At 44.5% G+C, this 25035-nt stretch overlaps 4 protein-coding genes across 5 annotated transcripts; 3 read left to right on the forward strand and 1 right to left on the reverse strand.

Moving 5' to 3' along the window:
* The first annotated feature begins 320 nt into the window (after positions 1-320).
* ncbp3 (nuclear cap binding subunit 3) lies at positions 321-6925 on the forward strand. 2 transcript variants are annotated; one of them, XM_077545948.1, is made up of 13 exons: positions 321-567; positions 1465-1530; positions 1623-1728; positions 1807-1932; positions 2112-2237; positions 2311-2471; positions 2601-2709; positions 2790-2889; positions 3631-3740; positions 3838-4138; positions 4436-4584; positions 4717-4905; positions 5786-6925. In XM_077545948.1, the coding sequence occupies exons 1-13, from the start codon at positions 385-387 to the stop codon at positions 6082-6084; spliced, it is 2025 nt and encodes a 674-aa protein (XP_077402074.1). In that variant the 5' UTR covers positions 321-384; the 3' UTR covers positions 6085-6925. The 2 variants fall into 2 exon arrangements, with proteins under 2 accessions (XP_077402074.1, XP_077402075.1); XM_077545949.1 differs by having other exon boundaries at positions 2311-2456.
* A 717-nt stretch (positions 6926-7642) lies between these two features.
* On the forward strand, positions 7643-17204 carry pcf11 (PCF11 cleavage and polyadenylation factor subunit). Its single transcript, XM_077545947.1, has 17 exons — positions 7643-8008; positions 10454-10579; positions 10808-10990; positions 11102-11278; positions 11551-12545; positions 12651-12822; positions 12924-13233; positions 13314-13448; positions 13586-14751; positions 14837-14900; positions 14974-15102; positions 15176-15284; positions 15876-16059; positions 16141-16296; positions 16492-16584; positions 16689-16724; positions 16804-17204. Exons 1-17 carry the CDS (start codon positions 7775-7777, stop codon positions 17026-17028), a joined length of 4494 nt encoding a protein of 1497 aa, XP_077402073.1. The 5' UTR covers positions 7643-7774; the 3' UTR covers positions 17029-17204.
* A 655-nt stretch (positions 17205-17859) lies between these two features.
* On the reverse strand, positions 17860-20136 carry ccdc90b (coiled-coil domain containing 90B). Its single transcript, XM_077546701.1, has 9 exons — positions 19937-20136; positions 19731-19850; positions 19233-19336; positions 19031-19132; positions 18925-18966; positions 18651-18722; positions 18526-18579; positions 18256-18370; positions 17860-18149 (listed from the first exon to the last, which is right to left on the reverse strand). Exons 1-9 carry the CDS (start codon positions 19986-19988, stop codon positions 18094-18096), a joined length of 717 nt encoding a protein of 238 aa, XP_077402827.1. The 5' UTR covers positions 19989-20136; the 3' UTR covers positions 17860-18093.
* Positions 20137-20367: 231 nt separating this feature from the next.
* On the forward strand, positions 20368-24712 carry alg8 (ALG8 alpha-1,3-glucosyltransferase). Its single transcript, XM_077546699.1, has 13 exons — positions 20368-20509; positions 20912-20990; positions 21073-21266; positions 21349-21458; positions 21660-21727; positions 21801-21927; positions 22264-22367; positions 22444-22564; positions 22639-22778; positions 23548-23687; positions 23763-23860; positions 24040-24112; positions 24379-24712. The coding sequence occupies exons 1-13, from the start codon at positions 20421-20423 to the stop codon at positions 24605-24607; spliced, it is 1572 nt and encodes a 523-aa protein (XP_077402825.1). The 5' UTR covers positions 20368-20420; the 3' UTR covers positions 24608-24712.
* The last annotated feature ends 323 nt before the right edge of the window (positions 24713-25035 follow it).

A 25035-nucleotide genomic window follows, 5' to 3' on the forward strand; every position in this document is an offset into this window, starting at 1 on the left:
TGTAAATGGAGCCAAAATCAGTCATACAATAAAGTAAGACAGGTAAAAAAAATTAATAACAAAAAATATAATTAATTAATAAATAGGATAATTAATATCAGACGTTATTGCAATATTTGAGGGAAATACTTGTAATTAGTACGATATACTTACATACTTACAATGTAAAAAAATGTTTTTTAAATGTGTGAAGATGCGGGGGTCCGATGGAAGAAAAAAAATCCCGATATACACTCCATACCAGTTGGTGGAGGTAAAGCACAAATAAATTGTTTGCAAACCGCCATGATACAACCAATAAAAGAAGAAGAAGAAGAAGACCAGCCAGCCAACCGCAGCAGCAGAAGGCCGTTGTTCACTTGTTAGCTCTTTTGAAGCAGTGTCATGGCGGCGGCGCGCAGCTTGCGGGTGTCGGTGAAATCAGACAGCGGCTCCGACCGCTCTGACTCGGAGTTGGACTCCGAGTCCGACAAGGGTGCCCGCGAGGCCGAACCCATGGAGGTGGAGGAGGGCGAGCTGGAGGCCAAAGACGTCTCCGTCAACCGTTCCCTGAAGGAGCTGCTGCCGGTAGGTTGTCCCCGGTTGGGCCTCCCCAGACACCGCGCTGGCGTCTTCTGCGTCCCGGGGAACAGTGAAGGGATAGCCGGCGTGTGGTAGCAACGAACCACTCTCGGCCCGGGGAACACTCTGGTTGTTATAAACATCATTTTACTGCATCAATTGTGTTTTGTGGGCTCACGTAGAGATGTGATTGGTGGAATAAAGTCACGCGTTTGTCACTTGTTGCCTGTTAGCGTCATCCTGTGGCGTTGCCTCCAAACTCGAATCGAAAAAGTGCACTTTAAGCGTTCATCGCATGTTGAAGAGCTCAAGCGTGTGATATTGTCTGACACCGATACACAATTTCGTTGTGCTATCCAACGTCCATTCATTCGGCGTATTCATACTCAGTATTTGCATTATTGTTTACATGATTTTTAGACTTTTTTCTAGGTCATTGCTTTCCTTTCCTTGCTTGCTCTTTGGCACAAACATGTGAATTTATCAAGCACATGGCTGTGTTTGTGACTGAGAATTTAATCGTTTGGTGTGTGTGAAGGTTTCAGATAAACATTTTCATTTGTACTGACTGAGTTGAGTGGTTTGTGTGCGACGTACTGTCCACATGAGGACGAGTCTGGATCCTTGTGGCATCACACGTTTTGTTCACTTGAGCTACTTGGCACACAAGGATTTTGATTATTGCTGATAAAAAAATAAATCTTTGAATTAGACTGTAACTGCAATGTTGGGCCGTAGCTGTTCACTCATTTACAATTGATGCCTTGGTGGTGGCCTGTTATTGTTTGTACTGCATTGTTTATGTTTACTTTTCTGCCTCCTCTTAATTGAATATAAAGTTCTCATTCAGTTCACATCCCCAAGGTTGTATTTGTCACGAGTGGTGGTTTGCTCTGTTCGCAGGATACGAGCAGGCGCTACGAGAATAAAGCTGGAGCCTTCATCACCGGCATTGATGTCAATTCAAAGGTAAAAAACAAAACATAGGAACAACCCAAAACTTTTCACATGCATTATCTGAGGTTAAACGCTGATTGACTTGTTGATGGTGTTCCCACCAGGAGGCCATAGAGAAGAAAGAGAAGCGAGCGAGGCGCTTTCACTTCCACGGGGAGGTGAGCGCCACTCAGCGCAACATCTTCCTGGATAAAGATGCTGTAAAGAAAGGTAAGAGGAGGCATAGATTGCAAAATGGAAAACTTTAGTCGTTGTAATGGATTTTGAGTTGACCGTACATGTTTTCAGCCATCCCCAAAGTGCGAATGGAGGCCGTCCACATCATGGGCGTCGATGACATGAGCACCCAGGAAATCTTTGGGTACTTTAAGGAATATCCCCCCGCGCACATTGAGTGGATCGACGACACTTCCTGTGAGCATGCTCCTCTTTCTCACCCTTCCCTTTAGAATACTTTCCAGGTGTGTTTATAAAATGTCTCAGACAGGTTTTCGGCAAAATATCCAAAACATGAGGAATGTATTTCATCTCACACTTGATTGTCCATTTTCCATAATATGACCCTTTTAAAAAATACCAGTCGTTTTCCCCAGGCAATGTGGTTTGGCTGGACGACAACACGGCCATTAGAGCGTTCATCAACACCAGCCGCATGCCCGACCAGCACGATGTCGTCCCAGATAAGGAGTGCGCCACCCAGCCGGGCAAGCCCAGCAAAAGTCAGTAAAGGAGCAAATGATTCATTCCCTAGCAAGAACAGAGCAAATGTCATGAAGGGAGGTTTGAGCGCAGGTCGTCTGAGTCAAGGGTCGGACGACGACGACGGCGATGATGATGACGACGACAACGATGAAGAGGGCGAGGTGGATGAGGATGTGAAGAAGGGCAGCGAGGAGAGCACGAAAGGCAGCGACGGCGAAGAGGAGCATACGGCAAAGGTGCAGGCCGGTCAGGTAACAGAGTTCACACGTGCGCCGTCCCTTTAAGACGGTTTTCTCACATTAGAAATGTTGTAGAGACCCTCAGTGATTGGGAGCGCAAACTAATGGTGTCCGTGATTATTTTTGTTGGTTTTCCGTCAGGGAGACGACCTGTCACAGGCTGAGAGAGAGTCTCTGCTGAGAAACGAGCCGCGTCCTGCAATCAAACCCTTCAAAGGAAACAAGATCCTTCTTCGTTTTGCCACTGAAGGTCTCCCCTACTGTTGCATTCGCACATGAGCAACAGTGAGCGTCCGAACGTAAACAAGGCCTTTTAACGCTCGATTTCAGATGACAAGAAGGAACTGGGGGCTGCCCGGCGAAGTCGGTACTACATGAAGTACGGAAACCCCAACTACGGAGGCATGAGGGGAATACTCAGCAACTCCTGGTGCGTCAAAACTGTTTAATTCCCAAAACTTTTTAATATCATTTCAAACCCATCCTACAACATCACCCCTAAAAAATGGCTCACATATTAAATGATATTTTTGAAAAAGTAAGACTGGAATACATGTTGTACTAATGTTACCATTTCGGTTTTCCAAAGTAAAAACAGATGTTTGCAAATGTCTTATTTTCAATAAACACAGAAGATAATCAGTCTTATTTCATGCAGGACTACAGAAATCACTGAACAATTACTGTTGCTATGCTGGATTTGGACATTTTTTAATAAAAAAAAAATGGCTCCAAACGATTACTCTTATTAAAATAGTTATCGATTAATTCGATAATCGATTACTTGTTGATTCGTAAATAAATTTTGACAGCTCTACTGGGTTTTAAAAACTGATACTGTGTATCAATATCAAATCGATTTTCTTATTCATAGTAGGGCAGGGCGATTAATCGAAATTTTATTGTGATTTCGATTTTGTTTTCTCTCAATCTTTAAAACGTAACAATCGAAGATAAACGATAGTTTTAAACTCAATGAATAATCATTTTGTTAATCATGATTTCAATCTCAATCATCAAAATAATCAAGAATATTATTGTTTCCATAATCGCCCAGCCCTAATTCATAGCACAATATTGATTCATAAAACCATATATTGATACTTTTTATGCGTCTTATATTTTTCCCATAAATTCATGCGCCTTGTCTCGTGTATGTGGTTTTCCTCAGGAAGAGGAGGTTCCACAACCGACGGATCCAACGAGACGTGATCAAGAGCAAGAAGCCTCTCATTGGAGACAGCATGGGACACACTCCACCGTACACACACCGGCACTCCGGTAAAAAAAAAAAAAAAGAAACACTCGCAAACAAAACAAAACTTTCAGGTCAGGACTCTTCTGCACGCCATGACTGCAAAACTTTTCACCACCGCAGCCGACCTGGTCAACCTGCCCGAGGAGCCCATCAAGGAGGAGGAGGAAGAGGATGACTACGGCGACGAGGACATGGACTCGGACGACCGGGTGGTGGAGTTCAAAGAGAAAGGAGACAAGGCCTCGCGGCCTTCATCGGCAGCGCCCCAGAGCAGGCTGCAGCGCTCGCCGTCGCCGTGGTCCGAATCGGACGAGATGGACTACGATCTGGAGCTCAAGATGATCTCCACGCCGTCGCCCAAGAAGAGCAAGAAGATGACCATGTACGCCGATGAGCTGGAGGGGCAGCTGAAGAGCATCAGGTCAGAAGTGCAGCATCACGTTTCCATGGTGGTAGATTTGCCGCAGTTACTTTGAAAAAGTAATCTGATTACTATTTTAGAAGCAACTTGCTTTTTACAGTAAGTTCTTTTCAGCAGCTGCGCAAGACACAATCAGGATACAAACACACAAATCAATTCTGAATCGAATCGCAGACCCAAAAATCGGAATCGAATCGTGAGACTTTCAAAGATTCCCACCCCTTAAATCTGCCATTTATCAGTTTCATTAGTTGTTTTTTTATTTTTATTTTTTTATAACTCTGTTGTCCTGATCAGGAACCGGGTAGGACAGTCGGCATCACAAAGCAGGTCCAAGTCCCCGTCACCCAGCAAGGTAACGGACGTGCGGCAGCTGCTAGAGGAGAAGAGACAGGGCCTGTCTCAGCACAGACAGCAAGCCCCAGTGGTCAACAGCGGGAAGACAGGTGAGTCCCGTACCGGGTTTACAGTGTACAAGGGTTCGAGCCTTGCCACGACGAGCCAAAATCAAAAACTGCCTACAGATGGCACAAGATGGCGGCTAAGCTTTTTTTTTTTCGTCACACGCCTTTTTATAGACGTCCGACAACGGCTCGGGAAGAGGCGCTATTCACCCGAAAGGGGGCGCTCTCACTCTCCCGTCTCCCCGAGAGACACGTCTCCCCCCGCCAGAGAACCAATCAGTGACGTGCACCGCCGACTGGGCGTCGTCGGCCGGGACAGAGGCAGCTCATCCAAGTCATCCAAAGACAGAAAGACAAGTAAAAGTAAGTACATGATACGTTTTAATCTAATAATTCATTTTCTGTGGTCCTCATTTGGGTAGCGGGTGAGCTAGATCCTGGCCCGGTGACTTTGGAAGCGAAGTGCAGGACACAGAGACAACATTAACATCGAAGGGCAATTTAGAGCAGGGGTCTGCTACCTGCGGTTCTGGTGGCTCTTTAGTCCCTCACCTGTGGCTCCCTGTGGATTAAAAAAAAAAAAACTAAACATGTCGAAAAAGTGACCATAAAATGTCCAAAGACAAAAGCAGATAATTACCATATAATGAACACCCAATTGCAAAAAAAAGGCAAAAGAGTAATCATAAAATGTACAAAGCAGAAGAAGAAAGGCAGAAAATTACCATAAAATGTCGAAAAAAGTCATAAAATTATCATAAAATGTCGAAAAAAGTCATCAAATTATTATTATTTATTTTTTAAAGAAAAATATTCAAAAAGTATAAACTATCAAATGTCCAAAAACAAAAGAAATCCTGAAAATGACTCTATTATGTACACACAATTGCCAAAGAAATCAGAAAATTGATAGCAAAAAGGCAGAAAGAAATGTCAAAAATAGCCGTAAAATTTTCAAAAAAAGAAGAGAAGCAGAAAATGACCATATTATGCTCATAAAAATTGCCAAAAATGTCAGAAATTTGACAGTGGCATAAAAGTCTAAAGATGTATGAAAAGCTAAGTCTGAAAAATGACACACACGAATCCAAATAGGTTTACGACTGTAATTTCCCTCCATTTGCATTTTAATTAAGAAAGCATGATATAGTCTTGTCTGGTCTTAAATCGTGATTCACAAGTTTGAGCGCAAATGTAGATGACTTTAAGGAACACGATTTTGAAAACCGACTCTTATGCGTAGGCAGCCTATGGAGCCGACTGGGCGACAAAGAGGAAAAGACGGGAAGTCACGAGCGCGGGCCGAGCGGCGGGTCGTCGAGACTGTTCACGTCCTCGCGGCGCGGCGTGAGACGGCGAGGTAAGAGAACGGAGGAGGAAGGCGAGCAAGAGGACGACTCGACGCTGCAGAAGGTGTGGGGCGCCATGATCAAGCAGAAGCAGGAGCGTCTCAGCCACAAAATGAAGAAGAGCCGGCTGGACAACCTGCCGTCGCTGCAGATCGAGATCAGCCAAGACAGCAGCGGGGACTCGGACGCTTGAGACTAATACGCTTACAAGTATCGTCGGGATTTCGTTTTTGCCGCATAGTTAGTCCTGTTCATGGATGGATCGCTGGCAGGATCGACTTGGCACATGTTTTGGAACCTCCAGCGGCTCCCACTTGGCTCACCTGCGTCATGTGCTTTCTTTAATACAGAGCATCCAAAATTTGCTTTCAGTGACATTCAACTTTGAATTCACTTTTCTTTGTGAAGAACTCTGTCCAGGTAACACGGAACAATGCCGTTTTTCAGACAGGACCATTCCCACACGATGTTGTTTGATGACAGAAAGTTAATTAGCAAAGACTTTGTTAAGATGATCAATTTTATGTCATGTGTAGCTTCTGAAATGGGACCTGGTGTTTTGTATTATAATCATTAAATTGTCATTTGTGTGTGGAACAACAACAACAAGGCCAGTTTGTCGACCTGTCTAATATACTTGAGGAACTGTTACAAAAAGTCCACAACGATTAATTCACAATACTAATTTTGTGTAATGGTACAGTTCAACACCTCTAAGCTACAAATTAGGCTTGTACACATTCTAATGCTTGTCTTCTCCACGTCATTTTTTATTTTAGTCCTGGACGACAAATTGGCATCACAATATCCCAGTAAAAGCTTTTGAAACATTTGTTAGCAATGGACCCATTGAAATGATGAAGACACTTTTTTGTGAGGCTTGGAATTCAAACATGATTTACGTAGCTTGCTAAAAGACTGAGGTGAAATAAGACAATAAGACTGTATTGGATTGTATTGATGAACATGAGTGGATCAATAAACAGTTCTGCTTCAACCACAAATAAAACAAAAATGTTTTTTTTCTTTCCAGACTCATTTGTGTTTCTGTTTAATAAAATAGGCTCACTTAAGTTCCAATTGAACTCATTCATATTATGAGCTAAGTATTATGTTGTTTTTATGTCATGAGAGGGATCCACAATCTTTATAGTTTTTTATACGCTTATTCTGATCACAATGACATGAATTTAGCAAGATAAATTGAAAAACACCTGTAGGCCATTAAGGATGTCTTCTTTTGTTTTCGCCCTTTCCGTCAGTAGGTGGCAACGTATTACAACGAAAATGTGCCGTTTCAGAAACAACGAAAACGTCGGAAATAAGTACAGTAAGTACTGTCGAAGGAATCATTTACTTATAAGATAAACGTCAGCAAATACCTGTAGTCGTTAGTGTTGTTTAAAACAATGTAGTCATAATACATTACCAAACTACTTAGCTCAACACGTGTAGTCTTCACAACGAATACAGAGAAAAAACAATATTTCGACTCATTTTCGCTCAACAATAATATGCTGAAACATTTGTTCTTTTTCATTTCGTAAGATATTTTACTTCCATGTGGCATAGAAGCTCGTTACGTAACCATTAAACTCGCACCATTCCTCGCCACTCTAATTGGTTAGTCCTCGTGTTTTACTGAGGAAGAGCCAATGACAATTAAACATTCGCTTCCGTTTAAATGAAACGAGCCAATAGCAACACGCTGACACGCTTCGTGTTGGTGACGTATAAAGGCCTTTAGTCTCCAACGCCATTTTCTCGTTGGCGTAAGCGGGGTGAAGAGGGGCGTCTTGCGCCTCTCGAAAACGTCCAAAAGAGTCCAAACCGGCAGTTTTGTCGTGAGATTACGCGAGGAATCCGGCTCGCCACATGAGTTAATGGACTGCCTGCTGCTCAATGCGTACGCCCGCGACAAAGTTGGTGTAGCTCTGCCCCGCTCGAAGATGGACGACAACGCGGCGAGGCAAGATGCATGCCGAGAGTATCAGTCCTCGTTGGAAGACCTCACGTTCAACAGCAAGCCGCATATCAACATGCTGACCATTCTGGCCGAGGAAAACGTCAACTTCGCCAAGGATATCGTCGCGATAATTGAAGCACAAATAAGCAAGGTTTTTATAATAAGAATATTATTTTTGTTTCAAATGTTTGTGTCGATGTAGGTTAGCCGCTTGCTAGCCGAAACATGGCGTCGGGCGTTAGTTACCTACAACATGTCGCCTCGACCTTCGCTTATGTCTGCTTACGTTCCTGTTTGCTACGCGACAATATAAACCAGTAATTGATTCTGTAGTTATATTTAAAAGTGAAATTATTCTCACACAGTGTCTGTTACTTACGAAGTTTATCAAAAGTCTCACGAGTCCCCCGTACTCCAAAAGTGAAGCAAAGTCCGCCATAAAAAAACAAAACGCGACGATTTTATTTAGTATGTTTTCGACAATAATTGTATCTACTAGCGTCTACAGTGACATTTAACGCCGTTCTGTTGGTTTACTTAGCAGTTTAGGCCAAGTTCAACCGACAATGAGGCCTTTATATTTAACGTCGACCAGGAAGTTGGTGTGATTATTTTTTTCTGTAATAAGCAGAAATTACTTAAACGTATATTACGTCTAATTTATTGGGATTCATTTTAATTTGCTAATCAATTTTAGTCCCCACGTGTAATTTAGACCGATTTGAAATGTCAAGTAATTATTTTGGGCCTCCGCTACGACGTCAAAGAGGAAGTTAATGCAGTTAATTTTTGAATGTTTCATAATAATAATAATAATTGTATTGTAAAATGCCGTATATATAGTTCATTACCACCAAGTATTTGCTCGCCTGTCTTTACTCTCTTATAAACTCGAATGTTATCCCATTATTTGTGTTTAAAATGACGTCACTCCACCCTTTGGGGAAAGTGTTCCACAAGGTTTATTACTGTGTTGATGGGACTTTTTGAGCATTCTTCCAGAAATTTGTGAGGTCCTGACACAACCCACTAGAATTTTTTTGAATGAATTGGGGCCACCAGTTCTTGTTGTCCAACATTGGTGTGTGGCCTCACAAATATGACAATTGAAAATGGTTTAAATCCCACAAACACACTCATAAAACTTGTGGATCACCATCATAGAAGAGTTTGAGCTTTTACACCGTAAAAGGGTGGACTGATGCTATATTAAACAAGACAAACAATATAGATTATAATGGGACGTCACTTAACGTTTATCAGAGTTAAAGCAAGTGCCTGAATAGTTTTGACAATAAAATGTTTATTTACTATTTGATATTAGTCACCTCATGAAATATCAACCTTCATTTCTGAGGTTAAGAAGCCTCTATTGCGTTGCCTACCAAGAAGCAACCACCTATCTACTTCGTAAGCTTGTAATGACATATACATACTGTATCTATTTGGTATTTAATTTAGTGGTGGCGTGTTCCAAGTTATTGTTAGCTGAAATTTGGGGTCCATGTAGTCAAGCATGTGACCTGATTGGAATAAACAACGTTGACCTTGGGCACAGTACAAGTAATGATTGACCAATACAGCAAGTTAAATAGTGTTTCAGTATTTATTTTTTTATGGTGGATTTCTGCCTCTTTAGTTGTGTCTTTGTTGGAACGTTCACTGTGTTCTCACAGTCCGGAAATAAAAACCTTTTCCCCGAGACCACAGTGATGTTTTTTTTCTTCTTTCCTCAGTCTTATTAATGTGACAAATGGAGTTAACTGGATAACAAATGTGGGCTTTTAGTTAAGTAAATTCCAGTCAGCAGTGTGCCTTAGTGCCCACTGTTTGAATTTTGACGCATGACGCAACACAAGTCTTGATTTCGATCACGTTTCCCCTGCATTTATCCGGGAGTGAATTTTGAAACTGTCCTTGACTGGCTAAAATGTTTAATAATAAAAAATGTGAAATGTGCTTTTTGTCATTTTTTATTTCCCAGTGTATTGATGCGAGTCTGGTTACTTTTTACAAATGTTGAGCCTGGTTCTGGCCAGCTATTGAAAAACATTCCACAGATGCTGCGTGGTTAGTTTGAAACCTAAACCTAACCTTCTGAAACTTAAAAATGCCTCCCAAAATAAATTCAACTGTTTTTAAAAGGTAATTGTCACATGTGACTTTTTTTTTTTTTTTAATGACTGCAAAACAAAGTGGCAAGAGTCACTTAACACGGACCTGAAGACTGATGCGTCCTACGGTAAAGTACAGAGAGTGGTTGGTTCATGGGGAAAAACCCTCTCTGGAGGTAACCTGGCTCAAGGATGCAACACAACTTTTTATTTTTGCTCCAATTGCTGGAAATTTTTCCTCACTGACTCAGGGATGAATCCACTTGGACTGGTTGTCAGAGGATGCTTTTATCTTTTTGAGGATGGTGCAGCTTGGATCTTCGTCCCCCCTCCCCCCACATACTGACTTGGTTGTCGCCTACCAAATAATTTTTTGGGGGGGTGGGGGGCACTTTTTGCTTCTGTTAAGCATTCTGCAATTGTTCTGAAATGTTGTTAACCCCTGTTGTGTTCTAAACTTGTTGAGTTTTCTATCGCTCTAGGCCCCAGCAGCTGAGAAGCTTCCAGTTTTGTACTTAGTGGATTCCATAGTGAAGAATGTTGGAGGAGAGTACCTTGCAGTGTTTGCTAAAAACCTAATCACTTCATTTATATGTGTCTTTGAAAAGGTACAGTTTTTTTTCTTCATGCCATTTTGCATTTCTTTAAACTGACTCACCCGTAGCGACCACAGTTGTTGCTTGCTTTAATTTGTAGTCTCTTGCAATATTGTGCTTCATTGGTGTTCTACAGTTAGTTATTTAATGGGTTAAGCCATAATCAATTTACGATTTGTTATTGAGCTTACAACTTGCTCTGCGAGTAGCTATGGACCAAGCAATGTACTTTGTTTGTAGGTGGATGAGAACACTAGAAAGAGTTTGTTCAAGTTGCGATCCACATGGGACGAAGTGTTCCCTCTGAAGAAACTGTACGCGCTCGACGCACGTGTCAACTCTGTGGATCCGGCGTGGCCCATCAAGCCTCTGCCGCCTACAGTCAATGCCAGCATCCATGTCAACCCAAAGTTTTTAAAACAGGTGTGTAGTCAGAAAACTTGGTCACCCTATTTGCTACAGGTAGCGGACTTTGTTCGTCAGTCTCTAAAAGTCTCATTTCTATCCCTCATACGCCCGGTTCCTGGACTCTAGTCCGAGGAAGCTCCTTCTCCACGGCCTCCGCCCGCGCAACTGCCTCCACCAGTAATTCAGTCCAGTGTGACCCAAGAGCAGATGATCAGACAGCAGCTGTTGGCCAAACAGAAGCAGCTTCTTGAGCTTCAGCAGAAGAAGATTGAGCTGGAACTGGAGCAGACCAAAGCACAACTGGTACGTAAACCAACTGGATTCCAAAAGGTTTTTATTTTTTGTATGCGTTTTTGTGTTAACTGGTTGTAGTCTCACTTACTAGTATTTTGTCTGCAAAGATGGGTAGAAAATTCATGTAATGTTAGACAGCTAATGTCTGTAAATCCCAGTTTCAGATAGTGAAAGGTTCAGTATTCAGAACTAACGTTTTCAAGACTTTTTGCTAAGCATCTTTGACACTTGTTTGCTCTGGGTCACTGAATTAGTTCCAATAAAATCTGATTGTGTTGCAGGCGGGAGGATTTTCATTACCAACACCAAACCCAGTGCCTCCTGTGGCATCCCCGAAGCCGGTTGGCCAGCCCACCCCTGTGGTCCGACCCCTGATTCCCCCTCAGCCTCCAAGTGACCCAAAATTACCCACCAGAGACCCGCGTCTGAACCGCATGGGGCCCCCAGGACCCTCTAAAAGCAAAGAGCAGCTTGCTGGGAAAAAGGAAGCCCCTCCTGCAGTGTTAACTACTGTTGTCATGCCAGAGAAACGAGTAGCTGAAAAAACGCCCCAATCAGAAAAAGGACGGATCCCGAGAAAGGATGAGAGGCCCAACTTGAAGTCTCCTCCAGTGACTAAAAATGTTCAGAGTAAAAACAAGCATGCTGAGATAGAGAACCAAAAGTCTACAGACAATTCAAAGAAAGACCCTCGGTTGAAGAAACGTGGCTTGGACAAGGCCGGAGATGGCAAAGATGATGAGCAAAAGGAGAAGAAAAGATGCAGCGACAAGCGAGACGAGTCGCCGCAGGTCGTCGAGCTTCCAAAAGCCTACAGAGGTCGTCTGCAGAACGGCTTGGTGACCAAACACGAGCACGGCGACTCTGCGGAGAAGGTCGGCGGCAATGCCCGGACGCACGCTAGGAAGCGCACACGCTCTAGGTCCAGATCGCGCTCTCCCACCTCGTCAAAGAGGAAAGACAGGAGGTCGCCCAAGAGCACAACCAGGAGCACCTCCCTGTCCCCGTCGCCATCTCGCAAGGTAGGGAAGCCCAGGAGGGTCAGGGGTGATGAGCTGATGCATGGAAAGAACTCGCGGGATGACCGAACGGCGTCCAAGAAGAACCAGGCGGAGAGCAGGCGGTCGAAGACCCCAGTGGACGACCGCCGCTCTAAGACTCCGGTGGACGACCGACGTTCCAAGTCCAGGGACTCTCCACGGAGCCATGACGGAAGCAGCAACCAGGCCAAAGATCCTCCTCTCCGCTGGAGGAGTGGCTGGGACGAGAACAAACAGTGAGTCGCTCTTGTTCTTAATTTCATATTCAACTCAAACATGGTCAGATGTTCAATTACAGCTGTACTTTTCCCTAACAAAACCGTCCGTCTTTCCACTTCCAGTCTTAAACTAGGAGATGCTCATGCAAAGCTTGGACCTCAGAGGCATAAAACTTACAACACTCCAACACGGCCCACCACCCCCCGTACCCCGAAACATCGTCTCAGCGTGGACGCCAACCTTCAGATACCTGAAGCCCTCAATTCTGCATCCAAGAAAGACCTGCTCAGACGGGTATGTTTGCTTTACAAATATCAACTCTCTATTTTCTAGAACTGTAATCTAGAGTATATGGACAGACCCCTTAAAAAGTGACTTTGATTTTGAATCTGCAGGCGAGCAAGAGCCTGGAGAGCGGCGAGATTTCACAGGAGGATTTCCTGAACATGGCCCACAAGATCAAGAACTTCTTCCAGTATCAGGAGGAGAAGCAACAGTCTCCAGAAAGTTGGGAAGCTGACGCCAACTTTTCCGGCAAGAAGACATTGTTGACCACGCCTCCCGAGTCGCTGGACCAAGCTCAGTTGACGTACTTTGAGCACAAATCCAAGTTGAAGAAGACACAGGTGGCACACCGCTCCCCTGGAGAAGGCTGGGACGCTTTGGAGGAATGCGAGGGGCCAGGCCGCGTCCCACGGGAACTGGGTGAGGGAACGATCTTAAGAAGCCAGTGGCCAGGATGATCTTTTGAACGTGTCAATCTCAAGTTGTGTGTTTGTCTCCAGGAGAGAGGAGAAGCGTAGAATGTGAAGAATCCAGACCTCCGCTCGCCCCCATGGTAGAAGAGTATAACCACGGAAAGGAGTTCCCAGCGCTGAAAGGCCTTCGCTTCAAGAGGAGGGTTGACCCTCGAGAGTCCAGTGAGTGGACTCCTTGCATATTGCTGCAATGTGTGTGTTGGGGGGGGGGGGGTGTTGTTGATGTCGTAAATGTGCTGTCGCGCTTACCCAACAGTGGACGAGCTGATGTAACAATTCCTCATGACTTTTATTTCCAGGTGAAAGAGAGTGGAACTCGCCCTTGACTGAGCGACAACGTGAGGAGCAGAAAAGCGGCTACGATGCTCCGCGGCGGTACATCCCGTCGGCAGAGTCCAGACACCCCGGTCCTCGGCGTCTGGACGGACCCCCCCACACTGGCGCCCTGGTTCTCAGGAACTGTCCCAGCCCGTCCGCTATGGAAACGCCGGTCCCCATGTTTGAGCGTGAACGCTTGTCGCCGCTCCACCAGAAGGACCCGGGCGACCTGAGCCCCGTTCCTCGCTTCGAGAGTCCCAACAGCGAACACTCTGACGACGGGCCGCTACCTTCTGAAGCGACCCTCCCTTCGCAGTCTGTTCTCAAGGGGCCTGTGCCTGCGCTGTTGTCGAATATTCATCAGTCAAGTAATTCCCCAGGGCACACCCCTCCGCACGAAGGAGGACCCCCACCTTCCCGGTTTGACGCCCCCGGACACTTGGGCCCGTCTAGACCACATCCCCCAGGCTGGTACACTGAGCCGTCCCACTTTGAGGGTCCTCATCAAGGCAGACCCCTTCATCACAACATGCTAGAGCGCTTTAACGGGCCACAGGGACCCTTGAGAAGCATGGACGATATGGGTCGCTTTGACGGTCCTTTGGGCCCACCGGTTCCCCCAAGGTTTGACGGGCCGGGGCTTTTTGAGAGCCCACTCCAGTGCTTTGACAATAATCTGGGGCTCACTCCCGTGCCAGTGGCCTTTCAGCAGCAGCAGCAGCGACCAATGCACTTTGAGAACCCCGCCTTGGGGCTGGAAGGCCCCGCTGGTTCGTTATGTTTTGAGGCACCCGTCCAACCGGGACCCCGCTTTGATATACCTCCTCAGGGCCCGTGCTTTGACGCCCTGCCTGGCCAGCAGGGTCCCCCCAGGTTCACAACTCAACTCGGCATCCCAATGCGGCAGATGCCCCCTCCCATGTACGACAACAACCCCCCGCCTCTGCAAAACTTCCCATTAGCCCCGCAGCCATTCCCGGAGCCCATCAACCCTCAGTTCCACCAGGGACCAATCGCGTTCCCTGCACCTCCAAACATGCAGCCAGCGGCCAACTTCAACATCCTGCCCGCTCCTCCCTTCAGCCAGCCGGGCGCCGCCCCCTTTTTCAACCCCACAGTACCTTCCATCAACAGCATGCAACAGCCGGTGAGTACAATAAAAGTAGTACTTTGACGCTACAATCGCTGAGAAAAAACACAAACAGGTCGATTTGAAAATGTTCTTTTGTCAGGTGAACGTGTTGAACATGAACCAGCCTTTCTTGACTCAGAATCAGACACCTTTTCCACAGCCAGGTGAGATCCTGCTGCTCGTCACATTCAAGTCATAAATAATTTTTCACTGCTTGACATGGTTGTTTCCCTGCAGCCCCCCCAATGCCCCCCGCAGAGAACCACTTCGGTCAGGTGGACGTCAACGACTTACTTTCTAAACTCATCTCCACTGGCATCATCAAAGGGTCACAGCCTGACACGACGACGGCGGCCGCCACCAGCAGTCAGTCCACCTTTCTTTGTGATGCGTTTGTTGATGACCGCCATTTTGTTCATGTCGACCTTGTCTTTTCCAGAGTTACCTTTGGCAGCACCAGAAGCGCCTCTTGTAGAGGAGGAGGAAGACGACGAGGTGGAGGACGATTTCCCCGACCTCACCAACTTCAAGCTTGATGACATGAAGCTGTGAGAATTGTCATAGTTGTTCTTAAACATTTGCTAGTTTCCTAAAATGGTGGCTGTTCCGAGTAGTCATCGGTAGTGCAATTTTTTTCACATATTTCAGGTGTCTGCGTTCAGACTGCAGGCATATCTGACTCCAATCGGATTCCGCCTCAAATCCGATTTTTAGAGCTGACTATCCAGACTGTTTTTTTTAAGCAAGTGTCCAAATCCGATCTGGCTCTGTTCAGACTGAGCCACATTATTGACCCATCTGACAGGTTGCTGTAGCAAGGCCGTCGAACTGAGGCGGCGTCCAACGCATGTAGTGTTTGACGTCATTGAGACGCTGTTTACCGCTCCGTATTTCCCGTTCCTCGCAAAGCTTGTTAAGTGAACACCCCCCCCCCCCCCTTTTTTTTTTTTTTTAACACCAATATGCCTATAACTGCGGCTGGGCACTAATTTCCTATTTCCGGTTGTGCATGTTTCAGACAACAAATGAGACATCCACTTTCAATCTGGACGGGCTAAAAATCTTGATTTGGGCTGCCAGTATGAACAAGGTGTTAGTGGTCTCGTATCTTGACTCGCTTTTTATTGCACTCCTGTCAGACGTTACGAGAGCGTGGTGACCAAGCTGTACTCGGGGAACCAGTGCTGCCTCTGCAGCATGAGGTTCACCGCCGCGCAGACCGACCTTTACGCTGACCACCTGGACTGGCACTTTAGGCAGAATCATGCTGGCAAGGTTGCCGGCAAGAAGATAACATACCGCCGCTGGTATTACGGCCTCACGGTAAGAAACCGGCCGCTTCCTTTATTCGGCAGTCAGTTGGCAAGCGTGAGGCGGATTTATTTACTTAATTATTTTGGCCAGGACTGGGTCGAGTTTGAGGAGATCGCCGACCTGGAGGAGCGAGCCAAGAGCTTGTTCTTCGAGAAGGAGAACCAGGAGGAGGTTCAGAAGAGCCAGGCGGCGGCCAAAGAGAAGGAGTTTCAAAGCGTCAAGGCCGCGAAAGATCAAGTGGCAGAGGTGGGTCGTCCCGTTCAGTTGTTTGTATAAAAACACAAATAGAAGTTTGGTGGATGTCTTTGATGTGTTCTTACATCACCACACAAACCTAATTAGGCCCTGTTGCACACCTCATATTTTGGCACCATCGTAAACCGAAGAAATGACATTTTTGAGGCTTGTTGTCCTAACGCTTAAATCCGGTTGCGTCGACAGTTGTGTGAAATCTGCCAAGAGCCTTTCGAAACATACTGGGTGGAGGAAGAGGAGGACTGGTTCCTAAAGAACGCCATCAGGGTCGATGACAAGGTGATTTATTAAAAAAAATAATAATAATTTAGGGGCTGGTATTACAGGTTTTGACACTATATTTGAACTCCTCACTGACTCATCACTTTTCTCCTGCTCCCCAGAACTTCCATCCTTCCTGTTTCGAGGATTATAAAAATGTGAGTATGAAAAACAAAAATGATGCCACAAAAAAAAAAAGGTGTTCGGTGTTGTCTAACCCGCTTTCGTTCCCCTTAGACATCTTCGTACCCGGACGTGACGCCATCGCCCAACAAGGTGCTCAGCGAACACCCGCTGGGCATCTTCATGAAGGCTGAGGAAGACGAGGATTCTCAGTCGTGTGCCTTCGCCGCCTCGGTTAAGCGAGAAGCTGATGCCGAGGAGTGCGGAGGCGCAGTGAAGACGGAGGAGGAAGAGGAGCCACTTTTGACAGACGTGCAATCGGAAGAAAAGAGACTGTGACCAGCTTCTCAGTCGCGCTTTTTCTTTGTTTTGAAGGAAAAAGTCTTCGATTTGTCGGCAAGTTAATTTGAATACATTTTGGTATTTGTGCCGAGTACTTCACACTGCTGCTGCTTCGTTAAATTTCGGGTTCAATGTGTAAATGATTTAATTTATACATTAAAGTATTTTTGGAATCTCTGGCGTACCAGTGATTTGAATGAAACAGCAGGTGAAAGTAGTAGTTTGATTTGGTGATGGGTTGAGTTATTTGTGGCCACGATGAAGGTAAGCATCAATCCCGTTTTCCCGTGGAAGATCATCCCATCAACTAAGTTGCGGGGAACTTTTTCTTTTCCCTTTTTTAGGTGATGAGTTCAATAAAGGTTTAGAAACTTTTTGTGTGATTGTTCTTTGGTTTAATTGTTCTGCTTTCAAAGTTAATAAAGGTTTGGTGAACTCAAAATAGTGTTTTTGTCTCATTATGTAACCGCTATTTTTAACATCTTACACATTTCACACTCCAGTAGGGAAACTAATATCTGGGCAGGAAATTGTTCTCGAGACTATTAACGTTTTTTTGTAAATACTTACAATAAAAAAAAAAATAATGCACCGTGGAGGACATGGATTCACATTGAGAGAAATGGTTAGCCCCACACTGGTTTTAGTTGACAACAGTACCCAGACCAAGGATTTGCGATTGTTAATGTTGAACACATTTGCGAACATCACCTGGAAGTTTATCACTTGACACACCCGACACCACAGGAAAATATATCAGACATCCGATAATTGGCTGCAACGAGGTTGAAAATACTTTAATTTAGCTCAGGAAGAAAAACAACTTACTGATCAAAACCAGTTAAGTTTATTTCAAAACATCACTGTTTACAACTTAAGTGTCATATTTCATTAAAAAAAAAACGAGTTTGTTACATGTCACTCCACAGTCCTGACATGTCAATTTAAAAACTGAAACTTCCACATAAAAAAAAATAAAAATCAGCAGCAGGTTTAAAAGCAGTTTTCCCACGGCTGGTACTACTTTGTGAGGAGTATGAAGACGGCATGCTTTCCAACACTTTACCTCCACAGCCGGTAAACCCCCAGAGCGATAGCTAGGCAGGAAAACACCGTCGCTATGGAAACACAAAACACACGGGGATTTTTAGACAGGCTTTCGGTTACACAGACAGTATTTTATATATATATATATATATATATATAATTTTTTAAAGTTAAAACCTGCTAAATAGCGAATAGTCTCCAGCTTGAGTGACTCCAGAACTGTTTTGAGCGAAGCCACTCGCAGGTCCATCTTCTTGCTGGTCTCCATGTTGTCATGTTCGAGCTCGGCTCTCTAAAACTCACATCAACATACAACAAACACGTTAAACAACAAAATAACATGAAGTAGGAGGGGCCAGATTCAACTGCCAGACTGTGAGGCAGACGTGCTCACCACTAGCCCACCGCGCTGGCCGTCAATAGAAGTACATGTTTTAATTTGTTTACCTTTTGATGGAACTCTGTGTTGGTCTCCATTAGTTTCCTGTCCTGTTCTGTGAACTGAGAGGATGCAAAGAGTTTAGTTGACTTAAGTAGATGCACATTTGCACACATACACACCACACGCTCACCATGTCAGAAACGCGGCTTCTCTCCAGGTTGATGTCCAGTTTGGTTTCCGCCCGGACTTTCTCACTCTCCTCCTGAACACAGACACTTTACTTCCTCGCTCACACACACACACACACACACACACACACACACACACACACACACACACACACACACACACACACACACACACACACACGCACACACACACACACGCACACACACACACAACACACACACACACACACACACACACACACACACACACACACCACCCATCATCATCTCACTCACCTTTAGTCGGTTATGCAGTTGCTCCAGTTCTCGCTTCATCTTCTGCAAGACAAAAGGAGAGTCAACCACTTGTCTAATGTGTTCTCCATCTGCTTTTAAGTCATACTATGTTCTCAGAGCGCAGGTTGGCAAAGTCGCTCTTCTCCAGAATCACCATATCCTTCCGAATGGCGTCCAGGTGGGCCATAATCTGCTGCAGCGCGATTTCCTGTGACGAGAGATTTTTTTTTGCCCCCAGTTGTCATCCACAGAGCTCCAAGGAAAATGAATGTGACACCTCTTCAGCGCCCGAGCCCTCCTTTCCCTACCTGATGCGACTTGGTCACCATGTCTTTGTATACAATGTCCATGTTGGCCGTCGTCAACGTCACCAGAGCGGAGACGATCAGCTCGGCCTGCCGTTTGTCCAAACCTGGAGTGTAATGACCATTGTCATTAATCCGTTCCAGTCAAAAAAATAAAATTGATCATGTGGTTTTCAATCTCTGTAATATTATACTTTATGAAAACATACTGTAATGACATAATTAAATGGAATTTAAAATGTGATGCTCATTCTGGTATGCACACCTTGGCCACCTGAGGGCAGTATAAAACAGACATATGGTATATTGTATTTTTATGCAAGCTAGAACTGTAACCAAAGTAAGTGAGTGACAATTTTGTGACATAAAAGTGTCGCAACCAAACAACCCCACATTCCATGCATCCAGCCTTGATCAGCTATGCTGGTGGAAGATCCAGACCCCCTTTCAAGCAACAGCTGGCTCGCTAGAAGTGCCAGAAAAACGTCGTAGTTCCCTCACCACTACTCGCCAGCTCCGACACCATGGCATGTGAATCGAACGTGAGCTTTCGCTGCTCCAGAGGAGTTAATTCGACTTTTCTCACGTCAAAAGTCGCCAAAGAGGTGCCAACATGGAGATCTGTCACACAAATGCAAACTTCAGCAACTGGGGAGAGGGACAAGGACAAATGGAGATTTGCACATCATTGCCCCTCATTTACTTACCTCTCCACTTTGGGATCCGCCGCAGCGTCCAGCGCCGCAACAATGTGTTCATTAGGTCCCCGTTTTGACTTTCAAAGTTAGATACAAATGTAAGTATGGAAGTGAAAAGCAAAACTTCCTTGTTTGACGATAACCCGGATGTAGGAGCGGAAGTGTTTACTCGCAACAAAACAAAGTAGAACTCTTCAAAATGTCTTACAGTTATAGACGTAACGAAAAAAAAATACCAGAAAATTAAAAGGCAAAAGTAGTTAATAAAAGGCGTTATGCTGTCGTTCCCGTGAACAACTAGGGTAACCAAATGGTGTGTAGACTTTTGCCTAGAAACCATTTAAAATTTCCTCTGTTGTAATGTGTGGTGCTCCATATACAATTGGGTATTATTTAAAATATATTAGAAGATATTTCCCTACACGTTTGTTTGTGGAGGACAGCCTTCGACTGCAGTCAATAAAGTTGTCAATTCAAACGCTCACGAGCCGTCATGGCGGCCACCGCGATGAACAGAGAGAGCTGGTTTCCATCGTTAGCTCTGGGAGTTTCCCTGCTCAAAGCTCTGTTCATCAACTCCTAGTGAGTCGAATATCTTTTAACGAAGACATGTGTCATTTTCAGGACATTTGACTCATACTGTGGTTTAAAACAGCTCTAGGACACTGTGTTAGCATCCAGCTAAAACAAACAGACCGGCTCAAGATTATATATTAACACATGTATGCCATGGTTTAGTTTACGGAGATTATTTTTTTATGTTGAGTGTATATATATATTTTTAAATTAGATGGTGTACAATATGTTGATGATACAAACTTAACGTGGCTTGTGCTATGTAGCCTCAAGTCACAAGATGTCACTGTTTAGTCGCAACGCACTTTGGATGTGTCGAAGGATATTTTGGCAACAAAAAAAGATTAATACAATACAAAGATTAGTATGTCTCACATGTGTTTGACTTCATTTAATTTGTGTGTATAGTCACTCTACGGACTTTGAGGTGCACAGGAACTGGTTGGCCATCACACACAGTTTGCCAGTGTCCCGATGGTATCATGAGGTCAGTTTAAAAACACATTTTTATCCCTATTTGTCCTTTAATTAGTACAAAATGTATTTGTGTCACTTTCTCATCCTCGCAGAACACATCAGAGTGGACGCTGGACTACCCGCCGCTATTCGCCTGGTTTGAGTTTGGCCTTTCCCACGTCGCTCGGCACTTTGACAGCAAGATGTTGGCGGTGGACAACCTGAACTACGCCAGTCCGGCTACCGTCCTCTTTCAGAGGCTCTCGGTCATCTTCACAGACATGCTTTTTATCTACGCTGCCAGAGAGTTAGTGCAGCCGCCGCCAGTGGTGTTAAATCCGTGTAATTATTTGTGCATTTAGTAGACGGTGATGGTGTCTTGTGTGCAGGTGCTGCAGGTGCGTCCGTGATCGGAAAGGAACTCGGGACATCTTTAATCGTCCATCTTTTGTCTTGGCTGTGCTGCTGCTCTGGAACTTTGGCCTTCTCATTGTGGATCGTATCTTTTAGCTCGGATCCCTGGTGGAAAATAGCACAATCTTGCAACCGGTTGACTTGTTAAGTTCACAGAAGAGGAGGGGTGAGGAGAGAGGAGAAGCAGCAGTAAAACAGGCCAAAATCCAGATGTCAGGGGCTGACACTTTTACTATTCAGTCTAAATTAAATGATGATGCAATGGTTCCTTGATTTCCTTCCTCAGATATTCATTTTCAGTACAACGGCTTCCTCTTTGGCTTCCTGCTGCTGTCCGTCGCCAAACACCTGCGGGTAAAGACTTGGGAAAGAACTTTTTTTGCTTTGTCAAGTCCACGTGCCAACCTCATCTTTCTGTCTTGAACAGTCTCAGCACTTGCAGGGGGCGCTGCTTTTCTCCATCCTACTCAACCTGAAGCACATCTACCTGTACGTAGCACCGGCATACGGCGTCTTCCTGCTGAGGAGCTTCTGCTTCACACAAGACAACCTTGGTATGACACAAAGACAACATTCAACCACAAATGTTTAGTGAAATGTGCTCCGATTTTGGTAAAGATTTTTCACCCCCACTGCTTAACAACAAGAAGTCAGCAAACTTGTGTTTCTTTTTATTTTTTTTTATTTTTTTTATAGGGCTCAGTATTGTTCATTCGGTAATTTTACCAATTTGACATGTCATCATCATTGCTCTCTCTTTTTTCTTTTTTTTTTTACATATATATATTTTTTTTAATGAATTTTGATTTTGTATGTGGGTGTGCATGTGCGTGAACTTAGCAAACTTGTGTTTCAATAATGAGAACAAGTGTTTGCGTTTTTGTCTGCAGACGGCTCCATCAAGTGGACGAGCTTCAGCCCGTTTCGCCTGCTCGCCCTCGGCAGCATCGTGGCGGCCGTGTGCTCTCTTTCCTTCGGCCCGTTTATTGCCATGGTGAGCGGACCCTAATAAGGACAAGCGCGATCGTAATAGATGGCCAGACTAATGGATTGTTGTGTGCGTATGGCAGGGTCAGCTTCCTCAGGTGCTGTCCCGCCTCTTCCCCTTCAAGCGAGGCCTCTGTCACGCCTACTGGGCGCCAAACGTGTGGGCCCTTTACAACGTTCTGGATAAAAGCCTGACCACTGTAGGTAAGAATGTAAACGTAACGTATACGCAATTTAGTCCACAGTGAAAACTTGGCAATAATGAGTATTGTTTTCAGGTGTTCGTTTGAAGTTTCTGAACGAGACGACGCTCCCTCAGGCCTCCATGACGGGCGGGTTGGTTCAGGAGTTCCAGCACTCGGTTCTCCCTTCCGTGACTCCGTCCGTCACGGTCATCTGCACTCTGCTGTCTATCCTGGTCAGTCCTATTTTTATTGTTATTAATCGGGCCAAAAAACTGAGCTTGTTTTCTTCAATTACTTTTTCATTTTGATGCCTGCAACCACTAAAGGTGCATCATGACTAACAGACAGATAATAAAAAAAAGAACTGTTTTTGGTAGGGATAGACCGATAATTGGCCTTGATGATTATCTGCACCGATATTGGGCATTTTGTTGAATATCGGTATTGGCCTTTTTTCGAACTCTGACAGCCGATAAAAGGTAAATCTAAAACCATTTTAATCTCAGGAAACTATTTACTTTACAAGAGATACTGCTGACCCTGGCAACCTTTTGTTTTTGTTCAACATTAAAACAAAGAAATGAGAAAGTTTATTTACTTCTTTAAGTTTCCATGTACCTTTTTAAGACTCATTGCCACTGATGACCTTGGGAGCTCAGTGAATTTTTTTTTTTTTTATAGAAATTTAAAATTAAGTATATTGTCTAAGATAAATAAAAAAAATTCTACATTGTGAAAAGCCTGAAAAATTGTTCAAAAAGCATTGAATAATTAATTAGCTTTAAGACATTGCAACAAAGTCAAGTTTGGCATTTGTATTTTAAACTTGTGTGACAACTTCATAGTTCTGATTGATAATAATGAAGCAAGAAAAAATTGTGTCAAGTTTTAACGGGCCAAACCTTAACATATACAGAGTAGACGCACAAAAACAGTCTGACAAAAAGCGACCATCTTAGGCTGTTTTGACGCCCTCGTGCGTTTGCATGTGGCTGCATTTAGCCGGCATTGGCGTCCATCTGGTGGCGCCCTCGCGGCGCTGACGGGTTCCTGCGCTGTCTTCTGGTTTGCGCGCTCGCCTCCTTCACGTTCGGCTGGCACGTCCACGAGAAAGCCATCCTCATCGCCATCCTGCCTCTCAGGTGCACCATTGATTCCTCGTCTTTTTCTGCGCCGAATCCAAGTTTGTCATATTAAGATTCTGTGGGCTTTTATAGTCTGCTGGCAGTCGAGAGCAGAGAGGATGCTGGGATCTTCTTGCTTCTCAGCACAACGGGCCATTACTCGCTGTTTCCGCTGCTTTTCACACCAGCAGGTACATAAGTACGATTCTGTTAAGTGCTTTTTTTTTTCTTAATATAAAATGTAATTTTGGGAGCGCTGGAACGGATTACTGGCATTTCCATTCATTTTAATGGGAAAAGAGGATTTGAGACTTTCTGCAGGAATTGTACCGCATGTGTTGGGATCATGATCATTTTCTTCTTTTTTCAGAGCTGCCCATCAAATGTGCCCTGATGCTGATGTTCACCATCTTCTCTTTCGCTGCTCTGAGGAAACTCCACAGGTGCGAGGAACACCTCCTCCTTTTCCTCCATGCGTTGATATCACTAACGTCAGCATGAGTTGATATTGTTTGCAACTTTTGTCATAAGTAAACCATGTGTTGGAGTCATAACTGCAGTATACTACAATACCTTTTGTATTGCATTAGCGCCACACTGAAAAGATTACGAGAAACAAGAACATTTTTTAAATTCAGTACAGAAATTCATTACATTATATGAATGCACAATGCTTAATGAAGAATACATAATTTTTGTCTCATTTCAGCGGGCGGGTGTCTTTGCTTCACACCCTGGAGGTGGTCTACCTGTCAGGTCTGGTCGTGGTGGCCGTCGCCTGCGAGTTTGTCTTTCCGCTGTCGCCGTGGCAACAGAAGCTGCCCTTTTTGCCGCTGCTGGCCACGTCCGTGTACGCCGCATTGGGCGTCTGCTACTCATTCTTGCGACTCTATGTCACGCTGCTGCGACAGGACAGCGGGAAATCCAAACAGCTGTGAGATACTTTGGTTGCTGGGCTGGGCTGTGAAGTTTGTCAGGTAACGAGGAGGAATGCAAGGACCGTTTCCCTCGAGGGATCAATAAAGTTTCTGCTTAATTGCTAACGCTGCTTCAGAGTGTGTTAGCGTGTTTGCGTCCGATTGTTTATTGTCATGAATAAATGTGTATTTCTACTTGCTGTTTTTAATTAAAGAAAATCTGACCAAAACTCACTGCAGAGTGTTATATTTGAGGCTGTTCTACAAAGTTGATTAATAATAATTTTTAATTAATTGCGACAGCTATAAATGTCTGACCACTACAAATAAAACAAACACATTTATTATTATTATTTATTTAATTTCATTGAGAGGATGAGTAAAGAACAGTATCTCTATCCAAATAGTTACCATCCATTAGGGAGGCATATAAACAGACCGCTAGCAAA

The sequence above is a fragment of the Vanacampus margaritifer genome, chromosome 16 (assembly GCF_051991255.1).
Source record: "Vanacampus margaritifer isolate UIUO_Vmar chromosome 16, RoL_Vmar_1.0, whole genome shotgun sequence".
Lineage (NCBI taxonomy): Eukaryota > Metazoa > Chordata > Actinopteri > Syngnathiformes > Syngnathidae > Vanacampus > Vanacampus margaritifer.